Source organism: Pipistrellus hanaki (genome assembly GCF_964339955.1).
Source record: "Pipistrellus hanaki genome assembly, chromosome: 13".
Taxonomy (NCBI): Eukaryota; Metazoa; Chordata; class Mammalia; order Chiroptera; family Vespertilionidae; genus Pipistrellus; species Pipistrellus hanaki.
This window is the reverse complement of record NC_140515.1, coordinates 42,128,252-42,153,132: the sequence shown is the minus strand read 5'-3', so window position 1 is coordinate 42,153,132 and position 24,881 is coordinate 42,128,252. Positions and strand designations below refer to the sequence as shown.

The 24,881-nt window shown below is 38.0% G+C and overlaps 1 protein-coding gene across 2 annotated transcripts in view; it reads left to right on the top strand.

The window, feature by feature from the left end:
* Window positions 1-24,881, top strand: part of ZNF385D (zinc finger protein 385D) — a 274,109-nt gene that overhangs the window by 43,906 nt on the left and 205,322 nt on the right. For both annotated transcript variants that reach the window (XM_084902977.1, XM_084902976.1), the window contains one exon: window positions 20,767-20,909. In XM_084902977.1, coding sequence (XP_084759103.1) covers window positions 20,767-20,909 — 143 coding nt within the window. The remainder of the gene's footprint in view (window positions 1-20,766; window positions 20,910-24,881) is intronic.

Below are 24,881 nucleotides of genomic sequence, written 5' to 3'. Positions count from 1 at the left end.
ATCCTTCAAGGGGTTCTGTCACTGAAGAGTCAGAGTTGGCTTAAATTAGATAGTAGATATATGAAACTACTTGGAAAGAAAGAACAGGTAACCATATTTGAGGTTTAGTATCATTAAGTTTGCCAAACATATAAGCTATTTATTAACTCAATTATTTGAGCCCCTAACCAACCAGAAAAGTGGTTGGAGGATGTTGTAATTCAAAGGGAGATGTTTCTAAACACAGTACTTTGGGGATTATTTGTGCAATGAGGGCAATAGGTAGAGCAGAGCATGCGTGGAAGTTGTTGGAGTTAATAACAGCAGTTGGCGGTGGATATATAACCATTTCCACTAGGGAGGCTTAGGTCTAAGGTGGAACACACACCACACGCAGTGTTAGATTTCTATGACTGCGTGATATGTTTACCACCAGAAACTTGGTGGCTTAAAACAGCACTCATTTATTAGTTTAGAGTTCTGTTGGTTTAAAGTCCAGCCCTCGTGTGTCTGTGTTTTTTTATCAGAGCATCATAAGGCTGAAATCAAGATATTGGTTGGACTGAGTTCTGATCTGGACACTCTGGGTGGGGGGCGGGATCTGTTTCTGAACTTATTCTTGGCAGAATTCAGTAGTGCATGTGGTTGGAGGACTGAGGTCTCTCTTTCATTGCTATTGGCATCCTGGTGTTACTCTGAATCTCTTTAACACACGGCCTCCCATCTTCAAACCAGCAACAGTACATTGAATCCTTGGGTGTCTTTGTGACCAGCAGGAAAATGTTTACTTTTTAAAGGCCCATGTGACTAACTCAGACCTATTCTGATAATCTCCTAATTTTGAGTTCATGTCATATAGCATAAACTAATCACAGGAGTAATATCTATAAAAATCCACAGTCCTGGGATTATGCAGTGTGCACACAGAGAGACAGGAGCTCATAGGGGCTATCTTTAGAATTCTGCTCCACACACACAGACGCACACCCTCACCTGGACCTTGGGCTTATCCTTTCCGTTCTCTGGCCTCAGGGTCCTCAATTGTAGTCTGTGGACCAACAGCATTAGCATTACCTGGCAGTTAGTAACAAGTGCAAATTAGCAGACCCTTCTCAATTCAATCAGAAACTCTGGGTTGAAACAGTCCTCAGCAGTTTGTGTTTTAACAAGTCCTCCAGATATGTCTGATGCTCATCAAAGTTTGAGAACCAACACTTTAGATGAGGGTTAGCAAACGGAGGCTGGTGTTAGAGAGCCAAATCTGGCATGATGACCATTTTGGTCAACAAAATGCTATTGGAACATAGTCATGCCCATCTGTTTACATATTGTATAGTTGCTTTCACACTGTAGTGATGACATAGTAGTAGAGACCCTATTGACCCATGTAGCCTAGAATATTTTTATTTGGCACTTCATAAAAATAAAAGTTTGCTACTTCTGCTCAGGAAGTAGACTCCTTGATGGCTTAAGTCCCATCCTGTATGGTTCTCACTTATTCTGATTTTGCACATCATCCTGTATGAATCCTTCAGAATTGCATATGACATACAGATACTTATCCTTCTAAAAAGGATGAACCATTGACAGTCCCAAAAGTGTATATTCTCCAGACATGTTTGCAACTACAATAACTTTTTTTTATTCCTCTTCTGCACTTTCAGTGCTCTGTCTGCTTTCTTTTTTTGTCTTCAGTGGAAATGGAGAACATCTGTTCACCATCCTTTCTACATTATTTTGCAAATAGTTGCAGGCAATTAAGTCATGCTGGGTCTCTTCTCTTCTGGCAAACATTGCCAATACAGCACCGTTAGCTTTCCCCCATTTTTTCCCTTCTTCTATTTGCATACCATTTAATTATATATTCTTCTCTGCTTTGGATATTTTAGAGACTGTGTACATATTTCATAAGTTGTTAGACTTTAACATACTTATCCAATCTTTCTGCCTTCTACAAGGCAGGGGAGAGGTTAGAGATGGGGGTAAGAGATCAACCATAAGACCTATATACATACATATAAGCATAACCAATGGACACAGACAACAGGGGGGTGAGGACTTGTGCCGGAGAGGTGGGGTGCTGGCTGAGGGGAAGGTCCGTGGGGGGGAAAGAAGACATATGTTATACTATATGTAATACTTTAAACAATAAAATAAAACTTAAAAGAATAAAACAAACAAACAAACCCTCCAATAGTCCAGGTTTCAGCTCTTCATTTTGCCGAGTTCTATGTAATTATACATCTTCTGAACTTACCTTCGCTAGAAGCTCACTAAATGTAAACTGCATCCCTTACTTGACATCATTTTTTTCCAAAATGAGTCCAACAAGAATTAATGTGGTTAATTCTTACTTTCTGAGGCTGGACTCAATTATGTCAAATATATGTCATAGAGAAGGTTTATACTGGCATATGCTTTTTTTAATTGGTCAAGCCATTGGTTCAACATACTCTAGGTGCTCAAATCTAATTTTATAATCCTTTTCTCATCTTTGTCCATGTTTTCAATACTTAGCAATGCAACCAATCAATCAATCAATGAAATCATTAAAGTCTCTGTTCTTTGTTCTTTTCCTTTCATCATGTGAAATTTAGTCCTTAGTCTTGATGTTTTATTTGTGACATTAAAAATATACATGATTGTTGTTTAAATTTTTTTTGTATTCTTTTATTATTCTGAATCTAGAGTCTTCCAGAAAACATGGGAATGTGTGGGTGTGTGTACTAGTATATGTGTGTGTGTCCCAAGTACATGCAGAACCATTGTTTTATTCTCTTTGCTTTCCCTTTTACCCACTTTATCTGTGATGTACATTTGTGCTCTTGGTATTACAGATTTCTTTGAAGGACAGCCAGCTTTCCCAAGCTTACCCCTTGAGGTACACCCTGCCATGTCCTTTAGCAGATTAAAGCCTGCTTATTTGAAATATCTCATTACTGAAATAATCACTTTTAATTTAGCAATTGTATAGCTTTTACCTTTTTCAAAAACAGGATGAATAACATAATTTGCTCTATGTCAATCAAATGTGCATCCCAATCCCCAGTGCCAAAAATGTAGGTTTTTACTCCTACAATATATTCACATAGGATTTCTGAGTGTATGACTTACTTAAGATAAAAATGTTTCCTACAAAGATTTACCTGAGCACATTATTTTGTTTTTAGAGGACTTCAGATATTCTGTAGCAGTATTACACTCTGAAATGTGATGGCAGAGGATGAGTTCTTTGCAAATAGTTCTATTATGCTCATTGCTGTAATTAGAATTTATCAATCAGTTGAGACCCAACCCAAACTAGTGAAATGGAAATGTAGTCAAGAACAATTCAAACTGCAACACAAAATTAAAAACAAAACTTCTTAAAAAAAAATCCCAAATGTCTACCTGGTTTAGAAAGACTTTTTATACAGCAGTCTTGTGGGAAAGAGGGAATCTAAAATTATGAGCTTGTGTATAAGGTGGACTAATTGAATTTTCCAACTACAGGTAAGACTGCCATAAAAATCATCAAGATTTCCTCAGTGCCAGGATGTCATTTTAACTTAGCCTGGAATAGTTGGTGAAAGTGTAGCAAATGGACAAGAGAGTCACTCGTAAAATTGAGTGGCCTTGATTCTAGTCCATGTGGATACTACAGCATGTCACATTCTGGTAAAAATAAAAGCCAGCCATCATATCTGATACTGGTAGTCAAACATCACATATGGCTGTTTGCTAAAGAAGTGGATTTCAAACTATTTTGCTTTTGTTAACATATGCTAATATTTGCAAATTGCATTTGTTTTACTCAGTTTCTTGGGGAAGGATTGCATTTTATTAAATAGGAGAAAACTATTATACCAAAGGGAAAGCTGAAGAGTATAGAAGTGGGGAAATTGTTCTGCTTATTCCTTGCTATTGCTTTTGCTTTATCTTTATTTAAAAGTGTTAGGATCATATTTACTATTCTTGGCATTTATCAGTGCTAAAAAGGGGTGAATATGAATTAATATGTGTTCATTTTTCCACTGACCAAAAATAATATTAGTAATACACCCATCCCAGATTCCCAGCTAGCTGTTATGTTTGAAAGGTGAGGTAGTCTTTACCCTATATACTTTGTTATGCCCTCGATTGACTACTATCAAGTTTAAAAAATGGAAATATTCTGTGGATTTGGGTGAGAGCTTTTGCTTGGGAATGTTCATAGAAGATATCTTTTGGGGAATTTGACATGCTATTTATAGGAGGTCATTTCAGTTACAATTCTGTCTAGCCATCAAATCATAACCATCTGATCTGGATATATGATCACTTCCCTGAATTATTGTTTTCTCAACCTCCCTTCCATCTTTCTTTATTCTCTTCTTCCTTTTCATTTATCACTCTATTTTTAGTACTGTTTTCTATGCATACCACCACAATGTTCATACATATTTTGGAAATAGGCATCAATGAATATTTCATGTTCTTACTAGAACCTAACCAAATAGTATTAATGAAATTAAGTATAGTTTGCCTTTCCACTTATTCTATTTAGATACACATTTAAATAAACACTGTTTTGTTTATTTAGTCATTTATTAATTCATTCGCTCAAGAACACTTAAATGCCTATAATTGCAATGCACTTTGTTAGACATCATGGAAAAAATATTAAGGTAATACAGATATGAGCACTGCTTTAAACCAAATGTCTAGGCTATTCAGCAGAAATGCAAGACTCACACGAGATGTAATGTTTAATGATTTAAACAATAGCATTAATAAAATCAAATTTAATAAAATAATATATCAATTTAATTTTATAATTTTACTAAAATAATAATGAATAAAAGGCAATAATTATAATTACTATAATTTAATATTTACTCTTTTAAATATCTCTTTATGGAATCCTTAAAGAATTCCTGTGATTTAGGTATTGTTTTTCTTAACTTAGAGAAGAAACTAAATAGCTGCTAAGTTACTGAGGACATGAAAACGTTGAAATTTGGATTCAGGTTTCTGATGACAAAGCCTGTTCTCAAAACCACTTAAAATAGTCTGTGGACATTTACAAAATAGAAAATTGATTTATCATGCCAATGGATAGCTGGAGGCTGGGACAGGAAGAAGTAGTGTTTCAGCTAAACCATGAAGGGCAATGATGAGTAAAATGACACCATTTTTTTTTAATCTTAAAAAGTATTTTTATTGCCCTAGCTGGTTTGGCTCAGTCGATAGAGCATTGGACTGCAGACTGAAGGGTCCTAGGCTTGATTCTGGTCAAGGGCACATGCTCGATCCTTAGTAGGGGGCATGTAGAAGGCAGCCAATCAATGATTATTTGTCATCATTGATGTTTCTAGCTCTCACTCCCTCTCCCTTCCTCTCTGAAAGTAATAAAAATATATTTAAACAAATAAAAATATTTTTTCTGATCTTAATTATGTGAGGAGGCCACCAAATAGTATGAATAGGCAAGAAGAGATCAAAATGACATAGAGATCATTGTAGATAGCTAGCTAGCACTTGCAAGGCATAATGACTTTTGAAAATGATATGCAGGACAGATCAGAATCATTCAGGAAAATGTGGGGCCAATTTCAGAAGAGACACTTCTTACAGAATTTCTCTCTTCTCTCAGCAGGCATTGCTGTTCAAAGCAATTTTGCTCATTCTGTTTTATTCTTCCTCTGGGATTAATGTTCTTCAAAAGCACAAAATAATCTTTGCAATTTAAGGCATACAGGCCCATGAATTTGAAAGGACTGACTCCGGATCCTGGGGCCTTTGATGAGAGGTCCTTCTCAAGTGTCTTTTTGGGGTCAGTAGTTGTTTTGTTTTCCACAGGATTTTGCGGGTTTACATTGATCAGGTCAATCCAAAGACTTGTACTATCTTAAGACAGATCGATAAGGAAGAATAACAGTGAGAGAGCTCTACACTCTCAAGACATTCAATCACATCTGAGTCAGGAGAGGTCTCAGAAAGTATGTTTACTGTGTCAACACCCACTTTTGTCCAAAACCAGGCAATGGTAGTCTCCTACTTATTGAGGAGCAAATGCAAACCTCCAGTTACCCTACAGCCTGGGTAAGCTTTGTCAGAAAAGTCAAATGCTCTTCTTAGTCCTCTCTCCAGGTGCTAACCGAAAGAATGCTCAGCACTTTGTCAAATGGCTTAGTACAGTGGTCAGCATACTCATTAGTCAACAGGGCCAAATATCAGCAGTACAACAATTGAAATTTCTTTTGAGAGCCAAATTTTTTAAAGTTAAACTTCTTCTAACACCACTTCTTCAAAATAGATTCTCCCACGCTGTGGTATTTTGTGGAAGAACCGCACTCAAGAGGCCAAAGAGCCACATGGGGCTCGCAAGCTGCAGTTTGCTGACCACGAGCTAAGTATAACAAAATCTCGAGGATCATTTCACTGTCCATCTTCCACTGGGTACAAAAATCTTCTAACCTGATTGAGGAGCAAGCATGTAGCATTCAGGATGCCCTAATGTTGCCATGTTTGAAACCATTTGGAGTATTTTTTTGGGGGGATAGCAAACTTTGATCAATTGTATTAGATACTGGTATGTTGTATTAAAATTTTTTTTGAGGCCAACTAGAAAGAGGTTTGATTGGTAGCAAATGCCAGGAGTATAGTGGTCATGTGGATTTCTGTCCTTGCCTCGTAGGGACAATGGATAGAGCATGATTTTTATAAAGGCCAGGAGTATTTAAATCAGTCAAATATGTTCACATCCTTACTTTGAATTCACTTCCATACACTGATTCTCATGCATCTTATTTATTCAAAGTAATTTTTTTAATTAAAAACTAAATTTTTTTACTTATTAAAAACTAATTTTTAAAAAATGAATGGAACTGTTGTGAAAATTAAAGTCATATATAAATAATGAGGTTATAATTATTATTTTAGTGGTTATCATTTTTTTAAAAATTGGGACTGCTTTGAGTAATTCAGTCTATATGGTTCACCACATGCCAGCATAGTACAATTTTATTATTGGAATATTTTACTCTCATTGCTAAATTAAAATTTTCTCTTAGAAATTTATTGAGGCCTGTGCTATTTTGAATACCCAACTTTTAAGCAGAAATAAGAGGATGACTTTCTTGTAAACTTGAGTTTAAGGAAAATGTAAGACAATTTCTCCAGTGTTCCTACATCAGCCAGTCAATAGGAATTAGTAATACAAGTCAAGATACCTATGTGCCTCAGGGCCAGGCAAAAACTGTGTATTTTAGTCTGCAATTCACAGGGAGGTGAGAATTTTATTATGGCAACAAGAAAAACCTGTCTTCTCTTATTACCATGATCTCTGATCTTGAACTTCTGGTCAGTGCCTGGTATTCTCTGAGCTCAGGGCCTCTAGATTTAACCCTTAATACTCATCATCTCTACCAACAGGGCTCCCAGGAATGACAGTGCCCTCTGATTATCTGCTTCCCTCTCATTCTAGGTTAGTTTTAATCCCGTGTTTAGTTGTACTGCTTTATGATGTATTTTATTTTATCATAATATAGATGTCCCTTTTCATTGTGGGTTGCATCTTGGTGATGGCTCCATAACCTTGATGTAATGACTTTCTCCTCCCTGAGGCTATAAGCGATTTCTGTTTTCTTTTTTTTTTTTCTTCTTGATTTGTAAATCCAATACCCACTGCCTCCTGACTATTTGAATGTGAAAACTTAAGTTCTTTCCTCAGAGGGAATTTCTGCTTCCATCAATTCCTCTTTTCAATTGGTAGGAACCACAATTGGTAGGTATTTGAGAGGCACAAGGATGATATAATATAGTAAAAAAATATGGGCTTTGGAATCAGACATCTTTGGTTTCTAATTCTTCTTGCTCCACCATTTAACAAGGTGGTTTGTCTTCAGTGAGATGATTTCACTCTGCCTCCATTTCTTCACCTGTGAAATGAGAACAAGGATAGCTTCATTGTTTACATAAATAATGTATGTGAGGCCATCTACCAAAGCTCCTGGAATAGAGTCAGTGCTCAAAACGACAGGACTCCTTATAAAAATGAAATACGGTTATGAGTATCTTCTTGCTTGAAATCACTTACAAGCATTTTATTTCTCTTCCATTTAAAGCCAGTCATTTCCAGGAGACTGCAATTACTACAATTCCATTAGTAACTGCTTTTATATCTTTTCCAAGGACCGAATGTTTCAGAATTAAAAGAAAATAATAAAGTTAGGTTTGTTTTAAGCCAAAGCTGCCAGAAGAAACAATCACATTCAGGCTGAGACTAAACAGAGCACATGTCAGCACCACAGGGAATGTTCTCGGGGAAACTGAAATCAGAATTTCTTTTTGCTATTAGAGAATTTGTGAGAATGTTTAATAGAATGAAACCCAGAACTAACAGTCCCTAAACCTTGGAAGCTAATGGATGTTTCAAATAGGATGTGCTAAATATAGGCCCCCTCAAGACAGCAACAATTCGATCTTCACGGTTCTTAACACATTGTATTTAATTTGATGATGTTGATAGTGACATAGTGCTGCCGTCTCCCATGGTTCTATCTAAATGTCACCCAGTGCTAACCCAAGTGGCATTTTCTAGGAATTTTGTGTCATGGCTACAAAAGAAAATTCAGTTGAAACAGGGGAAAAAAATTACAGTGAAACATTGAATGAAAACATTTGCAATCAAGCAAATGCTCTAGGAGGTATTGCCATTAAATTCAATAAAATTAATTATGCTCTTCTGGATTATGTAGACAGAATGAGTGGTAGAGTTGAACCAAAATTAGGTTAATTCAAGTACAATAAAAATCTGATACTTGTAGATGAACATATATGTTCAGATACATATTAATCTATTTGGCTGCTATAATAGAGTATATAGGTAGGTGGCTTAAAATCATTGGCACTTATTTCTCATAGTTTTAGAGATTTGGAAGTTCAAGGTCAAGGTGTCAGCAAATATGATGTCCCATGAGACCTCACTTTCTGCTTCATAGATGGCCATCTCACATGATGGAAGGGGCGAGAGGTCTCTCTAGAGTCTCTTTAATAAGGGCTCTACTAGTAAGTTCTGCCCTCATGACCTAAGTCATTCCCAAAGGCTTCACTTCCAAATGCTATCACATTGGGGGTTAGGTTTCTTCATATTAATTTTGGGGGAACACATATACCAAGTCTATAGTATTATGGTGTTGGATAGATACAATCCTATATAATAAAAAGGTAATATGCAAATTGACCATCACTCCAACACATAAGATGGTTGCCCCCATGTGGTCAAAGATGGCCACCACAAGATGGCCAGCACGGGATGGCAGTTGCGGGTGATCAGGTTAGTAGAGGAGGGCAGTTAGGAGGGACCAGGCCTGAAAGGGAGGGCAGTTAGGGGTGACCAGCCTGGCAAGGGAGGGAAGTTAGGGGTGACAGGACCAGCAGGGGAGGGCAATTGGGGGTTACCAGGACTTCAGAGGAGGGCAGTAAGGGGCAATGGGGCCTCAGGGGAGCAGTTAGGTGTCAATCAGGCTGGCAGGGGAGTGGTTAGGGAGTGGTCAGGCTGGCAGGCAAAAGCAATTAGGGGCAATTAGACAAGCAGGCAGGTGAGTGATTGGGAGCCAGTAGTCCTGGATTCTGAGAAGGATTCCAGATTGGAAAGGGTGCAGGCTGGGTTGCACCAGGCCTCTAGTATATGTATAATCTGTAAACAGTATTCTAAGCACTAATGGAAGCAAGAAAGAGGTGAAATTGCTTGATGAGTCTGGTGCCTTACAAAGAGTGCCTCTTGGTATACATTGGTTTGATTTGCTTTGGGAAAGATTAATTGAACCTTTATGTTTATAGAATTATTTTTCTCTACCACCTGTTAGTGACAAAAGACAATCCCTGAATTTAGATATAAGAGCTTACTAGGTATACTGGTTAATAATGCAGATTTTTTTCAATAGATGAAGTTACACATATGTTGACATATATGCAATTTGATATGTATGCTATTTTATTGTATTGACAATAAGCTTCAAAACTTCATATGTCAAATTTTCTAAAGTGTTAACATCATAGATATTTTTATGCTTAAAAATGTCGAATTTCATGCCAAAAAAAGAGCATTTGCAGGAAGTTTTAATTCATTACTTTATTTTGAAGAAAAGTGCTGCTGAATGTTCTCATATACTTCAGAAAGCTTATGGTGAACATGCTCCATCTCAAGATACTTGTGAACGCTAGTTTAAAAGTGATGATTTCAATGTGAAAGATAAAATGTCCAGGTCAACCGAAAAAGTTTGAAGACCAACAATTACGACATATGAAGTTTTGAAGCTTGTTGTCAACACAACAAAATAACATACATATCAAAATGCATATATATCAACATATGTGTAACTCCATCTATTGAAAAAAATCTGCATTAATAACTGGTACACCTATTAAACTGTGGAAACAGAGTATTTGGTGTTGAATCCTGGCTCTATGACTTACTAACTGTATGGCCTTGAATAATTGTCTTAATGTCACCATTGCACTATTTCCTTTTTCATAAGACTATGAAAGGACAAAGGAGATATACTACATAGAGTACCCAGAATAGTACCTACAGGAACTGAAATGTTACTGCTTTTATTCCTGTAGAGGAATAGGGAGTGCTTATAAAGATGCAATAAATTTCAACCTAAAAATAAATCCATGTTTAAGTAGCTAAAATAGAGAAAAATGTTAATACAATTATAATATAAAAAGGTTAGAGCTTTTTATGTTTGGACTATTTGTGTGTGTTTTTTTAAGAAAAAAAATCAACAATGGAAGCTTAATGGAACTAAAAACCTATGGTAAATTGTTTCTCACCTTTTATCAATGTACTCTAATAAACTCTTACTGTTTAGTACCCATTTCTTTTCTAGTTCTTCAAGGAAGTTGCTGGTTTCTGAAATGGATAAAAAATGTTAATTTGGTCACAATAGAAGAGAGGGTACAATATTCTCAGAAGGCTGTGATTCACTTTAATTCAATCATTTGTTTGCTAATCAACTATTCATTCATACATTCATTTCTAAAAAAACACACACACACATACAAAAAAAACACAGGAGTCACAAGTAGGTACAAGAGCTTTCTAATACATTTACGTCAAGGAGGATTACAATAAATAGACACTCCTCAAGACACCGCATCCTTATGAATGCTGTAGGTTCAGCAATGTCTGTTTAGACAGAAGCCTGTGCAGGGCAGACAGAGGAGGGCACTGAGAGACTGATCCTTCTGCAGTGACATCTAGGAGATACTCACAGGGGACGTCATATTTGAGCTGCATTATGGCCAATATTAGATGATTGGTTATTTGCCACATTTTGATGTATGTTTAGAGAATATGTAGGGAGGGATGTACTGAGATAAATACAAATTACAATGCTTAATATGATGTCATGGGTTCCCATTTTCCAGGCTTACTTGCTATTTGAATCTTACCATTCCTAAAGTGAATTTTGTTAGGCATTCTGCATTGAATCAGTCTTTTCCCATGCCTTTAAAAACTATATGTGGTGTTATACTCTACTGTTCCTTCCCAGTCAAAATTTTCAAAATAATTTTCTCCACTAGTCTCCATTCTGAATTCCTGATCCATCCCCAGTGCTTCTCAAAAATGGCTCTTCTTTGATGTTGTCAACTTAAATGACTGCACTTAGATGACTCATAAAGTCATCAAAAATCTCTAAGACATTAAATCTAGCATGTGTTGCTGTCTTATTTGATCCCTCTGCAGGCAGCCTTAGACAGTATTGACCACACCTTCCTTTTCAAAACAGTCTGTCCCTTTGTTCTCTGGGTGATCCCATTCCTCTACCCTTCACCCTTTTTTTGCTCTTTGCCTGTTCTCAATCTTCTTCACTAGCTGAAGGTCCTTAACCCTTAAGTGCTGGTTTCTTTGTTTTACACTTTCTCAAGGAAGTCCTTTTCTTGTCCTTGATTTCACTGGTTACCTGATAACTTTCCACTAATGTTTACTCTGAATGAAATCTGCTCAGAACTGACTTCTAAGCTCTATTCCCACTTATTCAATAGGCACACTTCTACTTATAGCTTAAACTTTTTATGCTGAAAACTTAGCTTGTCTTCTTCTCTTAGAACTGCTGTACTTCTGGTGTTCTTGATATCAACCAATAGCCTCACTATCTACACAATAAGGAAAACTAAGTGAGATAAATGAAGGTGTTCTCTAATTTGTGTGAGTTTTGCCTAGGTCATCTTGATGTACTAGGAAAACCACACTCAACTACTTAAGCTCAGGAAATGTTTCATGATCACATTTAGTACCTACACAGATTTGCAAGTGCTTAGAGATGAAACAAAGAATATAACACAGGCACCATGTGGGAGAAAATATGGGAAAGGAAGGCTTGTATCAGGCTATGGAGGAACCTCATGCCCAGCTCTACTGACATAGAGAAGATCATGCAGGTACATCCCAGTCAAGAGGCAGAGGTCATGTAAGAACAAGAATATGTAACAAGACTTCAGGATCTTTTTTATCTTTAATGAGTGAGATGACTAAAACCTAGATACTATGGCAAAATTACCCTTAGAGGCAGACACAGCTAGGCAGCTTTCACTGCCTGTATTAGCCGGATTTAAACACTTGGCTATTAGTTGAGATTAGGTTGTGATACACTTTGGTGAAATTAAAACTTTTGTATACCAACTCTCAAGGAGTATCAGCTATTCATAAGCATCCATTGAGTCCACAACTGCCCCTTTTTACATCCTTCATTTGAAGGTGTATCATTGCTTTCAAAAACACTCATTATTCATTAATATTGTCTTCAGCATTAACCATTTTTAAAATTAGGTCGCCCTTTGCGTGTCATTATCATTGATCATGCATGAAGATTTGTAGGTTAGCCATTCTTTCTTCTAGGAAGGGATGACTTGTCCTTTCTGCCATGAGCCCTGCAGTGTCTGTCAGTGTCCAGTGTTGGCTCTGGGAAAGTTCCCCTCCTCAATCCCAAAAGGAAAACACCCCAGGAGAAAACAAGACTTTCTCTCCTGCCTACAATGCACTCCGAAACAGACAGTATAAGGCACTTTATCTGCAAATTACTCACCATGTGAGAATTGGTTTTTCACCTTCGCTGTTGTGGCCAATGGAAGCTGCTGCAATGAAGAACATGTTTTTTAACTGTAGTAGCTTTTTAGCATGATGGCTTCCAGCCACATGTGGCTATTGAGCATGTGAAATGTGACTAGTGTGACTGAGAAATTGCATTTTACATTTTATTTAATTTAAAATAGATACATATGGCTAATGACTATCATATTGGGCAGCTTAGCACTAGAGCACCTTTTTTTATTTGCTATAATTGATTTTGTGATTTATTAAATAATTAAACCTTGGGAAATTCCCCTTGAGGGAAATTTTACATTTTTGCATTCACTGATGCTGACTTGAGAGGATGTTTCCAGGCGAAATCTTTCGATTTCCTGTGAAGAGGTACTTGTCCTGATTTATACATTATTCAACAGAGAGGCTGAAGTACAGAAGGGTATTTTGGGTTAAATGACTAAAACTCTTTACTCTAGCATTCCTTCATGGAATCTTCTCCAGTGTCTCCAGGCACCAGAAATTGTCTCGAAACTTGGTTACATAAATGAGAGACTCCACTTTTCTTCAAGTGAAGACTTGACTCAGGATATTAACAACTAGATAACAGCAGTATTTTGATTTGGGTCATGGCCTTCAATGACAGTGACAGAGAAAACAATATTGGCTAGTCTAACTTTCTTAGATGCCTTCAGAAATGAGTTTTGGGGTGACTTACTGGAATATGTGAATATCACAACTTAAAATGAATAAAAAATAATTTGGACAATGGAAAATGTAGGTCACTGACAAGTGTTTTCTTTCGTGGGTTAAGATCAAGTCACTGACTGTTGATTCGGGCAAATGGTTTTGAATCAGTGTTTCCGGAATGGTGCTCCCGTTGCACTGACTCATACTTCTATTCTTACCTCATTCCACTCTGTGGTCAAGAGCAGGGCGTATGAGACAGCAGTCACCATCCTGTGTGGCTTCATGCTGCCTGCTTGCCCCTGGTGATCAGACCTTCCTTTAACTTTGGAATGGAACTGCCATGGGCAAGTCACTTTAAGCCATTGGGGACCTGCTTCCTGAGGTAGAAAGTGCTGGATCAACTTTCTAAAACCTATTTGGTGGGTCAACACTCCAAAAAAGAGAAGAAACTTAACAACAAAAGCGAAACTTGTGACCAAGTCACACAAAATTCAAATTTTATCTCTAAGTTTCTGCTTTTATCATTCAGTTGGGAACAATATTTTCAACAAAGATAGGAATTGAATGGAAGTTTGTATCAATAAGGTTTAAAAAAACATGGTAAAGATATAGTTTTCCTAGTCAAGGAATAAAAAAATGACAACACACTGCCCATTGTAATTCCCAACCAACAATCTTGAGTATTTGAGAGGCAGCCACACAAAGGAATACTACAAACACTTATTTGCTTTTCTGATTTGTCAAGTACATATTAAAGAATGTAAAGTCAAGGGCTTTTGAAACATGTTTGATCTGATATGGGTGTCTTTCTGGATTCTTTCTCAAATATAAGACAGTGCCAGCATGTTCCCATGGTAGATAAATATTGGTGATAAATACTGAATATTCTTTTGTCATTTCCTGTACAAGGAATATGTCTCTTCTTTTTTTGAACCCTATTAAAAACTTCTCACAAGATTTATGATTTTAACACATTACTTTCTGGATATAAGAAAGCTGGCTTGCCTAATGTGACAAAATTGACTTCGTAGAGCAGTGGTTCTCAACCTTTCTAATGCCGAGACCCTTTAGTACAGTTCCTTATGTTGTGGTGACTCCCAACCATAACATTGTTTTCATTGCTACTTCATAGCTACAATTTTGCTACTGTTATGAATCGTAATGTAAATAAATATCTATGTTTTATTGTGGTCTTAGGTGACCCTGCTAGCGGTTCTTAATCTGTAGGTTGCGACCCACAGGTTGAGAACCGCTGCTGTAGAGCATAAGACCATTGGAAAACACAGGTATTTATATATGTATAATTGAACTAGAGCAGTGTTTTCCAAACTTTTGACATATGTGTACACCTTTATAATTTTTGTAACGCTGAGTACCCCTCGTACTCATGAGAATGTAGAATTAGGCGCAGCTAAGCACGGTGCAGTACATATCCTCACCAAACTCCGGTGCAATGAGTACCCCCACCAAACTCTTCCCGTACCCCTGGAGATACGTGTACCCTGCTTTGGGAAACACTCAACTAGAGGGTTCATGCATTGGTGGGGTCCCTTGGCCTGGCATGCACCCTCTCACAATCTGGGATCCCTTGAGCAATGTTGGATTGCCTGTTTCAGCCCAATCCCCGCAGGCCAGGCCAAGGGACTCCCAGGTGCACAGATCTGTACACTGGGCCTCTAGTATGCTATAAGATCTTTGGTTAATCTCTTCCTGCCCTCCCCACTTTCCCCTTCCCTCTGAAATTTATAAGTCTATTCCATGTTTTCATGCCTATGCATTGAACATCTGCCCTCGGTAGTCAGTGCCTGTCATAGCTACTGGCCAAATGGCTGAACCATCAAATGGTTGCTTAGGCTTATATAGATAGATAGATAGATAGATAGATAGATAGATATAGATTGATGGTGAAAAGAAGAAGATACTATAGAAATTATCTCTCCCATCAGGAAGTCAGGGATTTCTGCTGCTTTCTGTAAATGTGTATTTTACACACACACACACACACACACACACACACACACACAGATATGAGTCACAGTTCTGAAGCACACACTGGCATGAATACTTAACAGAGGCACCTCTGATTATTTTGAGCTTTGGTTTTGTCACTTTTGAAAATGAAAGATTAAGTAGCAGGGTAAGCTGTCAGACAGAAAGTCTGTGGTTGCATGACTGTTCAATGAACTCCAAATGAACCACATGCAGAAATTCAAGATTAAAAGTATTGTACTATGGAAAGAACATTATTCCACTCTCAAGGAGTACTGTATTTCAAAATATTTATTTGCTAAGTAGCTTCTTCTTATAAAGAGTCTCCTTCTGCAGGATTCAAAACAAAGTGAAGAATTTGAAGTTTCTATAAAAATTATCTTAATTATCTACTTTCCAAGAGCCCAGATTTGAATGCGGACTAACCTACACACCTCCTTTGGAATTTATTAGGTTCATTAAAAATAAATGCCACGTTAGTGAGAACCAATTGGCTAAATACTGTGCTAGGCACTTTATATATATTATCTCTTATACAATAAGCTTTAGCTGACAACCATTAATTTAGAAATCCTATTTATATGTGTAAATTGATAAATGTTTCTAAGTTTACATTTTAATGTATCAAAAATCTAAACTTCTAAAGTCAATGTGTCTTACTTCCTCAATCCCTATTAACTATTTTAATAAACAGGTTCCTCTAGTATATTTTAAATTTTTTTACTTTTATGCATACACAGCTACTTTGTAATATTTAATGTTTAGGCCTCTAATTTAATTTCAAATTCTAAAGATAAATTTATGGTATCTATCTTCATTATTTAATAACTCATTCAGTACCTCATAACCACTTTGTACTCAGTGAATGTTTTTAATTTGTTGATTTGAATGACATATAAGAAATTTATTACAAAGAAATATTAATTGCTCTGAAATCAAAATAATTTGTTAAAATTTAAGTTGTTGAAACTGCATAAGTCACAACTGCATATGTATGCAATATATAGTATTAGATAGAGGCAGAATTTCATATACAAAGGGGGTGCATTTATATATTTTTCAGCACCTCCCCGCCATGGAGGCTTCAAAATGCTTTGCTCAAATTAAGAATATCAATATTCCAGCCAAAACCGGTTTGGTTCAATGGATAGAGCGTCGGCTTGGGGACTGAAAGGTCCAGGGTTTGATTCCGGTCAAGGGCATGTACCTTGGTTGCGGGCATATCCTCAGTAGGGGGTGTGCAAGAGGCAGCTGATTGATGACTCTCTCTCATCGATGTTTCTAACTATCTCTCTCCCTTCCTCTCTGTACAAAATCAATAAAATATATTAAAAAAAAGAATATCAATATTCCAGAAGTGTGACAGCAACACTGTTTGTAGATAGTAACCATGAAACAACTATTTTAACCTGTGAAAATATCTATAAATTTTGCATATATTTTGACATTTACTACTTTTAAGGTAATTCTATATAAAGGAAACTAGTAATAAGCATGTACTCATGTCGTAAATGCAATATTTTTTTTAAGAAATGAAGGATCGGACAGCTATCTCCTCAAGGAGCATTACTTTAATCTGTTTTATAGAGGAAACCTTATATACTTGCTCTTTTTGATTCTGTACTATTTGCACATAATATTCTTACTGCTGAGCTTGTACATATTGGTACAAGTAAACTATTTCAGGACCTACCTAAGTTGCAAAGGCAGAAATGTTAGTCACAGATAATATTTAAGAGGTAGCCTCAATTCCGTGCTTCAGTATCAGTACTGTAGTTTTAAAGTGATTCAGCGTTTCACTTTAGACCCGTACATTGTTCTGCCCTGCTCTCCCTGGTCATGTTCCTTGAGAATGGTCTTGAGCTTTATTGGGAGTGCTCTTGGGAACACTGTCAGGAGTGAGGGATGTAGGATTGAGCAGAGGGAGAAGTTGAGCTGAGATGCAATCTCAACAGAGACCTGTGTCTCTTCTATATGCTATGAGGAGCATTAAAGCTGAAATACAGCTTCAGAGTTGCTCAGCCTTGAGGCAAGAGGAGAAACCAATAATCCCATGCATTAATAAGTCATCGCATGGGGCTTCCAAACCCTCCACTTGGCAGGCAGTTTGATTTTGGAGGAGGCAGCTCCTCTTGGCCCAGGGAAATTTGTGAAGAGTATCTCAGGTGTAAGTCCTAGCTCCCAGCACTCCCAGCAGCAGGAGAATGAGTCCTCAGCCCTGAGGGGGGCTGTGGGAAACACACTACACTTGTAGATGCAGAGCAAGTGGCCAAAGAATATGTAGTCACATGTCTTTTGCATTCCAATGATCTTTCAGGTCTCTCTCTTCAAATAGGTGGGAAGAGATGAACTCAGATAGTTTTTCTAGCTTCCCAAAGTTGGATGACTGTTCTTTGATTTTTCCCCCCCAGGAAGGAAACAATACTTGTAATATTGATAAAGTGTGTGTGTGTGTGTGTGTGTGTGTGTGTGTGTATGTATGTGTGTGTGTGTGTGTAAATGAAATATATCTCTTGGAGGAAAAGATCACTTAGCAATCATATCAACATACATTTATTATTTGTGCTAAGCACTGTGCTGGATGAAAAAATAAACTTGAGTTTTCTCTTAATCTCTTTGAACCAGAGAGCGCTTAGTACATGAAATAATTGCAGAATGTGTTCCTGCTGAATTGCACTCTTGTTTCTGTGGAATCAACATAAATAACTAAAGAGTTTATTTTTCTCTTCATGATCCTATGTTAGCCCGAGATTTTAGGATCACATAAGATAATGAATACTTTTGCACAACATGAGATCTGACTCAAATAAAAAATTATTTTAAATGATTTATTACAGCTCACTATTATTTGTGGACATGTTAAACCATACAACTGATTTCAACCAAAACTTATTTTTACTTGGAAGTTTTCTAAAGAGGCACTAGTCAAATTTTTATTTTGGTTCTTAAATATATATATATATATATATATATATATATATATATATATATATATATATATATATATATATTGTTTCAGAGAGGAAAGGAGAAGGAGATAGAAACATCAATGATGAGAGAGAATTATTGATCGGCTGCCTCCTGCACCCCCCACACTGGGGACTGAGCCCACAACCCAGGCATGTTCACTGATCCAGAATTCATAGGTTGGTGCTCAACCACTGAGTAACACCAGCCAGGCTATTTTGATTCTTGAACTTTTCATCAAAAGAGAAATTGTGAGCAATACTAAACTCACGACAGGTATGTTACCAAAGTTTTACAGATGCCCTCCCTAAGAAAGTCTACACAACCACACTTAATGTCCTACTAGGTGGACAATAAAAGAAGTTATGGTGTGGTCTGATAAATGTAGACTTGTTATATTTTGCTTTTATCTCCATTTGCTTTAATACGTGTCCTCAGTTTTCTGCCTTGTACTACGTTTTGTTTTAATTGGTTTGCTGATTCAAATGAGCTCTTGTTGTCCTTGCTGTTGCTGAGAAACATTTCAAGAGGGAAGTTAAAGGAGTGAGGGAAATACTGTTTTTGTTAATTTAGTTCCAGCTGATTTTATACCTGGAAGCAGGAGAGCTGATGATTTTTCAGTATGGTTAATTAAATCTTGTGCTGCTGGCTTCTGTTATGGGTATTAAGTCATTCCTCTTGTTAGCAGAGCCTCTGGTCCAGTAGGGTTGGATTCACCATTGGGGGCTCATTTTTAAAATGTTCATCTCGAGTTCAGGTAACTGATGGGGACCACGTGATGGTTGTGTGCAGCTGGCAGAGGTGATTGTGAGATTTGTCAAGGTGAATCGTAAGGAGTCTCACTCTACTCTGATTTACAAACAAGATGACATGGGAGGAAGGGGCGCAGGCATGCACCTCTCCTCTCTTTTCTGTCTCAGAATTCTCTGCTGTGGGGAAAGGAAAAAAACACCACTGCATTTTGTTTTCCTAATGTCTCTTGGATTCTCACCAGCAGGTTTTTACAGTCTGCTGCTTGCCTCTCAGATTAGAAGAATGCTGGCATATTTTAAGTTTCCTAGGATTCGGCAGCCTTTAATTAACAGAAAAATTGATGTATTGGAATGTTACCAAAATATGGAGATGGAAAGCTGAAGTGGGCTTCGTCCTTCCAGCCTTTGAGTGCAGTGGAATTATATATTAACAGTGGGGGGGGGGGGGGAGAGAGCGGATGAGGTGGGGCAGGGAGAGTGTGTGCAAAAGTGTATGCTCTGTTGCAAACAGCTGGTTGCCTGCCTACTGTATGCAAAGGGGGTGTTTTGTTGACATAATATTCCACTGCCTGCTCATTGGTGAACTTGTAAAGTCCACCTACTTATGACTGTGGAGAAAGCAGGTAGTCACTGATCTCTTAAAGCTATGGGATTGCCAGATAGATAGCTCAGGGATTGCTCTACTGGTAGCTGAACCCACTGCTTTTCATCTTCCAGTCACCTCCCGGGCTGCGAGGTAGTGCTGCCTGTACCTGAGGTTAAGTTTCCTTTCCGTGCCAGGTTCACGTCATCTTGCTGCCAGAGTTTTGGATGCGATGGAAAAGAGCAGTTTTGTAAAATAACCACTGAGACTGGATACATATTTTGAGCACAAGTTAGTATGAAAAGAGGGATGGTGGAGCCATGGAAGGGTTTTCCTTTCAAATCCAGGGATTTGGGTGGCAGATTGGTCCTGATCCAATCCAAAGCTCTAGGCAGGACAAGAAGCATAGATGGGGACATCTGACATGTTTGAAATGTCAGCTGTGACTTACATAAGCAGAGAGTTAAAATCCAAGGTGGGGAAAGAAACAGCTCAACCAGCTTTCTCTGCCTAACAGCAGATCTGCTCATTGGCCAGTTCCCAACTGAGGTCCATACACTTTGTGTCTTGTTTTTTCCAATGACCCATAAAGCTGGCCTTTTGGTCTCAAAAGAGACCTCAGTGGGTTTTTTTGTTTGTTTTTTGGTGTGTGTGTGTGTGTGTGTGTGTGTGTGTGTGTGTGTGTGTGTGGTTTTGTTTGTTTTGAATGTGCTGGATGTCCCTGATTGTTCCCTTTGCTCTCCTCTCTGCAGGTGGTACATGCCAGAGCCCTGCTCTCCCAGCCCTGGTCCGTCCACCAGCCCCTCCTTTGCAACCGTCGCTGGATATTAAACCCTTCCTTCCTTTTCCTCTTGACACTGCAGCAGCAGTCAACCTCTTCCCCAATTTTAATGCGGTAAGTCCCACTGTCCAATTTTCATATGCCAGAGTGGTAGGTACTGGAAAAACTTAAAAGCCAGGGGTGAGTCGGTCACTACCTCTGTTTGGCTCTGTTTCTGTATCCCATGGATGTCTGAGAGCCAAGGGGTGAGCTGCCTGCCTGATTATGTAAGGTCCCTGAAGCCAGACACCTTCAAGGAAAAATGAAAAGAGATTCAATGGATTGGGTTCATTATGGGTTCATGTTTCCCCATTAGTGTCTTTTGGGTAACACTAACAATTTCTTTATTTGTTGGAATATATCTAAATCAAAATTGAACGAATTTGTTAGAGAATATTAGAATTCAGGTAGATGTCTAAAAATCTAAACATGTTTCTCCTGCATGGACTCTCTATTTTAATTTAGTAATCTGTTACTTCTTACCTAATTCAATAAAGAGGACTCTGACATATTCTGTGTATAGAGCGCTGTTTGCCTCCTTAACTTAAAACAACTCAGGGTTCTGGTAGCAAGGGTTTTCTTTTTCCCTTTTTCCTGCTCAGCTGCAGTTGTTCAAGTTGTCTTTCTTAAATTACCATGTTTTGGGAAAGCTTTGTCAACAGCCTTCTCAACACAAGTTCAATTACTTCTGTCTCTATTTTTCTCCAAAGGATGTCTTTTGAAGTTGGCAGATTCCTCATACTCATCATCATCTTTCTTTTGTGTGAGCAATGACCATATTCTTAGGATGGAAATAGAAATGAGAGTTGAAAAGGTTAGACTCCAGTAAGCGACTTTTTTTCCTAACAGCATCTGATTCAGCTTTCAGCAGTTGTTATAATGCAGGTCTGAGCGTATCAATGACAGGACGTGTCGACAAAAGCAAAGCAGATGATTAAGATGGGAAGTCACTGAATGCCCAGTGATCTGAATCATACACATTTCTTGTTGCAATTTTTTTGCATCCATGATGGACTTTTAAAAATCTGCCCCAAATTAGATCACTCTTCTTCTGCAGACAGTACTGGGTCCAGTATGTTTTTATAAAATTTCATCATGGGTACTTCGGACATGCCAATGAAATGGTACCCTTATGGGCTAGTCCTTACTTAAGGGCAAGGGAGAATCACAATGATTGCTTTGCTTTTTTGGGGGGTGAGGAATTTTCTCATGGGAATCTTATTTTGGAATTGATGGAGCTTAAATAGAGTGGTGTGAAGAAATCACATTTCCAAACTAAGGGTTCCTAATATTAGGTGTTGAAAGCAGAGGACAAATTACATCCAGCTCTCTGATTCTAAACGACCACACTGAAGTCTCCTGGGTTCCCCTGTTTTGGAGCATCTTGTCTGCTCTTCTGTTAAGTGGCTTCCTGGCAGTCTCCTTTCCCAGACCCTCAGGGAAGATCCATCAAGGTGCTTCACCAGGCCTCTGAGACCACTTGGCATCCTGTCACTCAGGTCCCCTGTCGGCTTTGGAGCAGTTACAGTAAGATTTCCAGAAGGCTGTAAAATACCGGGTTTTAAACTTTAGATTTGCCCTTTGGGAAACATTGAAAGCAAAATGATTAATTTGGCTGAATATTATTTGTCATAAGACAAAGATGAGTGATAATGCTGAGTTATCTGACAATGAGCAAATCTCTTTATTTTCTTTGCCACTGAGGAACTCTTCTTTTGGGGGTTATACTATTCAAATATTGGAACTTTTGTGGGCAAAGGCAGCATTTGTGGTGATCAAGCTGGATTTTGTAGCAAGACTGATTGGGTTCAAATCCCAGAGCTGCTGCTTACCATCAATATGACTTTGGCTAAGTCACATAACTCCCACAAATCTCAATACCTTCATCTGCAAGTGGGGGCCAATATTTAACCTACCTTATAGGTATGTGATAATGCTTATGTGGGTTAAGTCATTTCACCTGGGCTCAGCATATATTATAACAAACACTATTGAGTGATAGGTACCATAGCCTTTAAACCCTTCTCATTTTGAATGCAGAAGTTCATTGACTGATTGCAAAAGTGTGACTTGATTCCTTTTTTGTCCCCTTTCTATGACAGATTTTGACTTGTGTTAGCATTTGTTCCATTTAAATCAAGAGCTCTCTGTTGCTATACCTACTGGTCATTTCCTTCCAATGCTAGTCAGGGTGCCTCCAACAATGGGTTAAGCCACTTCTTGCTTCCAGCTGAGGGGAATGGTTGCAAAGCCATAATTAGGTGGCTTCAGACTCAGTATTAAGGCATAGAGCATCTTTCTAAGTAACACCCTTAGGTCTTGTGTGAATCTTAATCTACAAATTCAGGGTGTATGCAACAATTATTTTTTGATTTCTGTGAGTTGATTTTATTTCCATCAGACTAGAGAGGATTGCAATTTACTTCTGTTTCAGGGTGTGCTGAGGTTCAAGTAGCTATAGGTTATTCATCCAGCTTTTGGTAGAAGACTTCCTCTGGTCATCATCCACCTAGGCATTCATGTGATGGTCAATACCAGGCTAGTCCCCAGCTTTTACTTTTGGGCACAAAACTTTATGAGACTTTCAGTGGTCTCTCCTGCCTCCATCTGTCATACTGCCTAACTCCTTTGTCAAGAAAATGATGATCCACTCTGCCACCCAATACCCTTCCCCCACCTGACCTTTGTGAAACAATGTCTTTGATAATCAGAGACTGTCTATTGTGTTCCTCCTCTGAGGATGTGAGTATGGAATCATCTGTGCATTTGTGGTACGGTGAAGCAGAATAGTGAAGGACATTTAAAAATATATGTACATGTAAAATAAAATACGCAAAACCATAAGTGGGTATCTCTGATTATCATCCATCCACAAGTGTATAAGCCCTTGGGTTTGGATGTGAGTCAGAAAGAACAACGAAACATCTGTAAAAATAAGCACAGTTCAGGGGAAAGGAAAACAGATGTGGGATCTGAGCTCGGATGTGGATATAAAAAGAGGACATTTGCTAAAACCATTAGGATCCCTTAGTCTTCCTAAAGCCAACTTTTAAGGAATAGCAACAGAAGCTGTTCTCTAGATCCAGGGATTTTGTGTTGGTGGATGTTCCAGTAGCTTTCAGACAAGGGACAGTTTTTCTTGAATTCTTCCTGTACCTTCACGCTGCTTCTCAATATCTAAGACATGGGAGTGTCAGTGCTTAGGACTGATCCCAGTGGTACCTTCCGAGTCTCCATTTCTTGAAAGGAATCAATCCTATAAGTAAGTAGATGATGTTTAGGAAACAAATGTAAATAAATGGTGTAAACTTACTCCATTCAAGTAACTTCTATTTTCTAAGCATCTACTGTGTGGGAAGAATAGTAACAACAAAAATTATGTTATGACCTCTGCCACAAAATAATTCCTTTTAGAATGGATAAGTTGGACAAATAAAGATACATTTGGAAATATGAGTGCTGTTATATAGGTATATGCCCATAGAATAGGATGGCAGCTTAGGGGAGTAGTGGAAGGCTGTGTGTGGTTAGAAGGTACAAATTTTGGAATATGTTCTTGGGGATAGTTGAAGGACTGTGTTTCCTGTTGGCACAAAGATTAAATGAATAAATTGCCCTAATGCAGCTTCATGTGTCTAATACCCAGTAAATATTGAGTCCTCCCTTCCAGGAGAGGCACAAGAATGAGTAAGGAGGTTGCACACAGAGTTAGAAAGGGGTCAAATCTAGGAGAGAGGCTATTGTGCTTTCGGTTAGCTTTGGCTAAGATTATGTAGCATTAAAAATGTAAATTAGCAGCCCTAGCCGGTTTTGCTCAGTGGATATAGTGTCAACATGCACTCAAGGGTCCTAGGTACCATACCGGTCAAGGGCACATGCCTAGGTTGCAGGCTCGATCCCCAGTAGGGGGCATGCAGGAGGCAGCCAATCAATGATTCTCATATTGATGTTTCTGTCTCTCCCTCTCTCTTCCTCTCTGAAATAAATAAAAATATACTTAAAAACAAATAAATAACTGAACTTTAAAAATGGTAAATTAGCATAGAA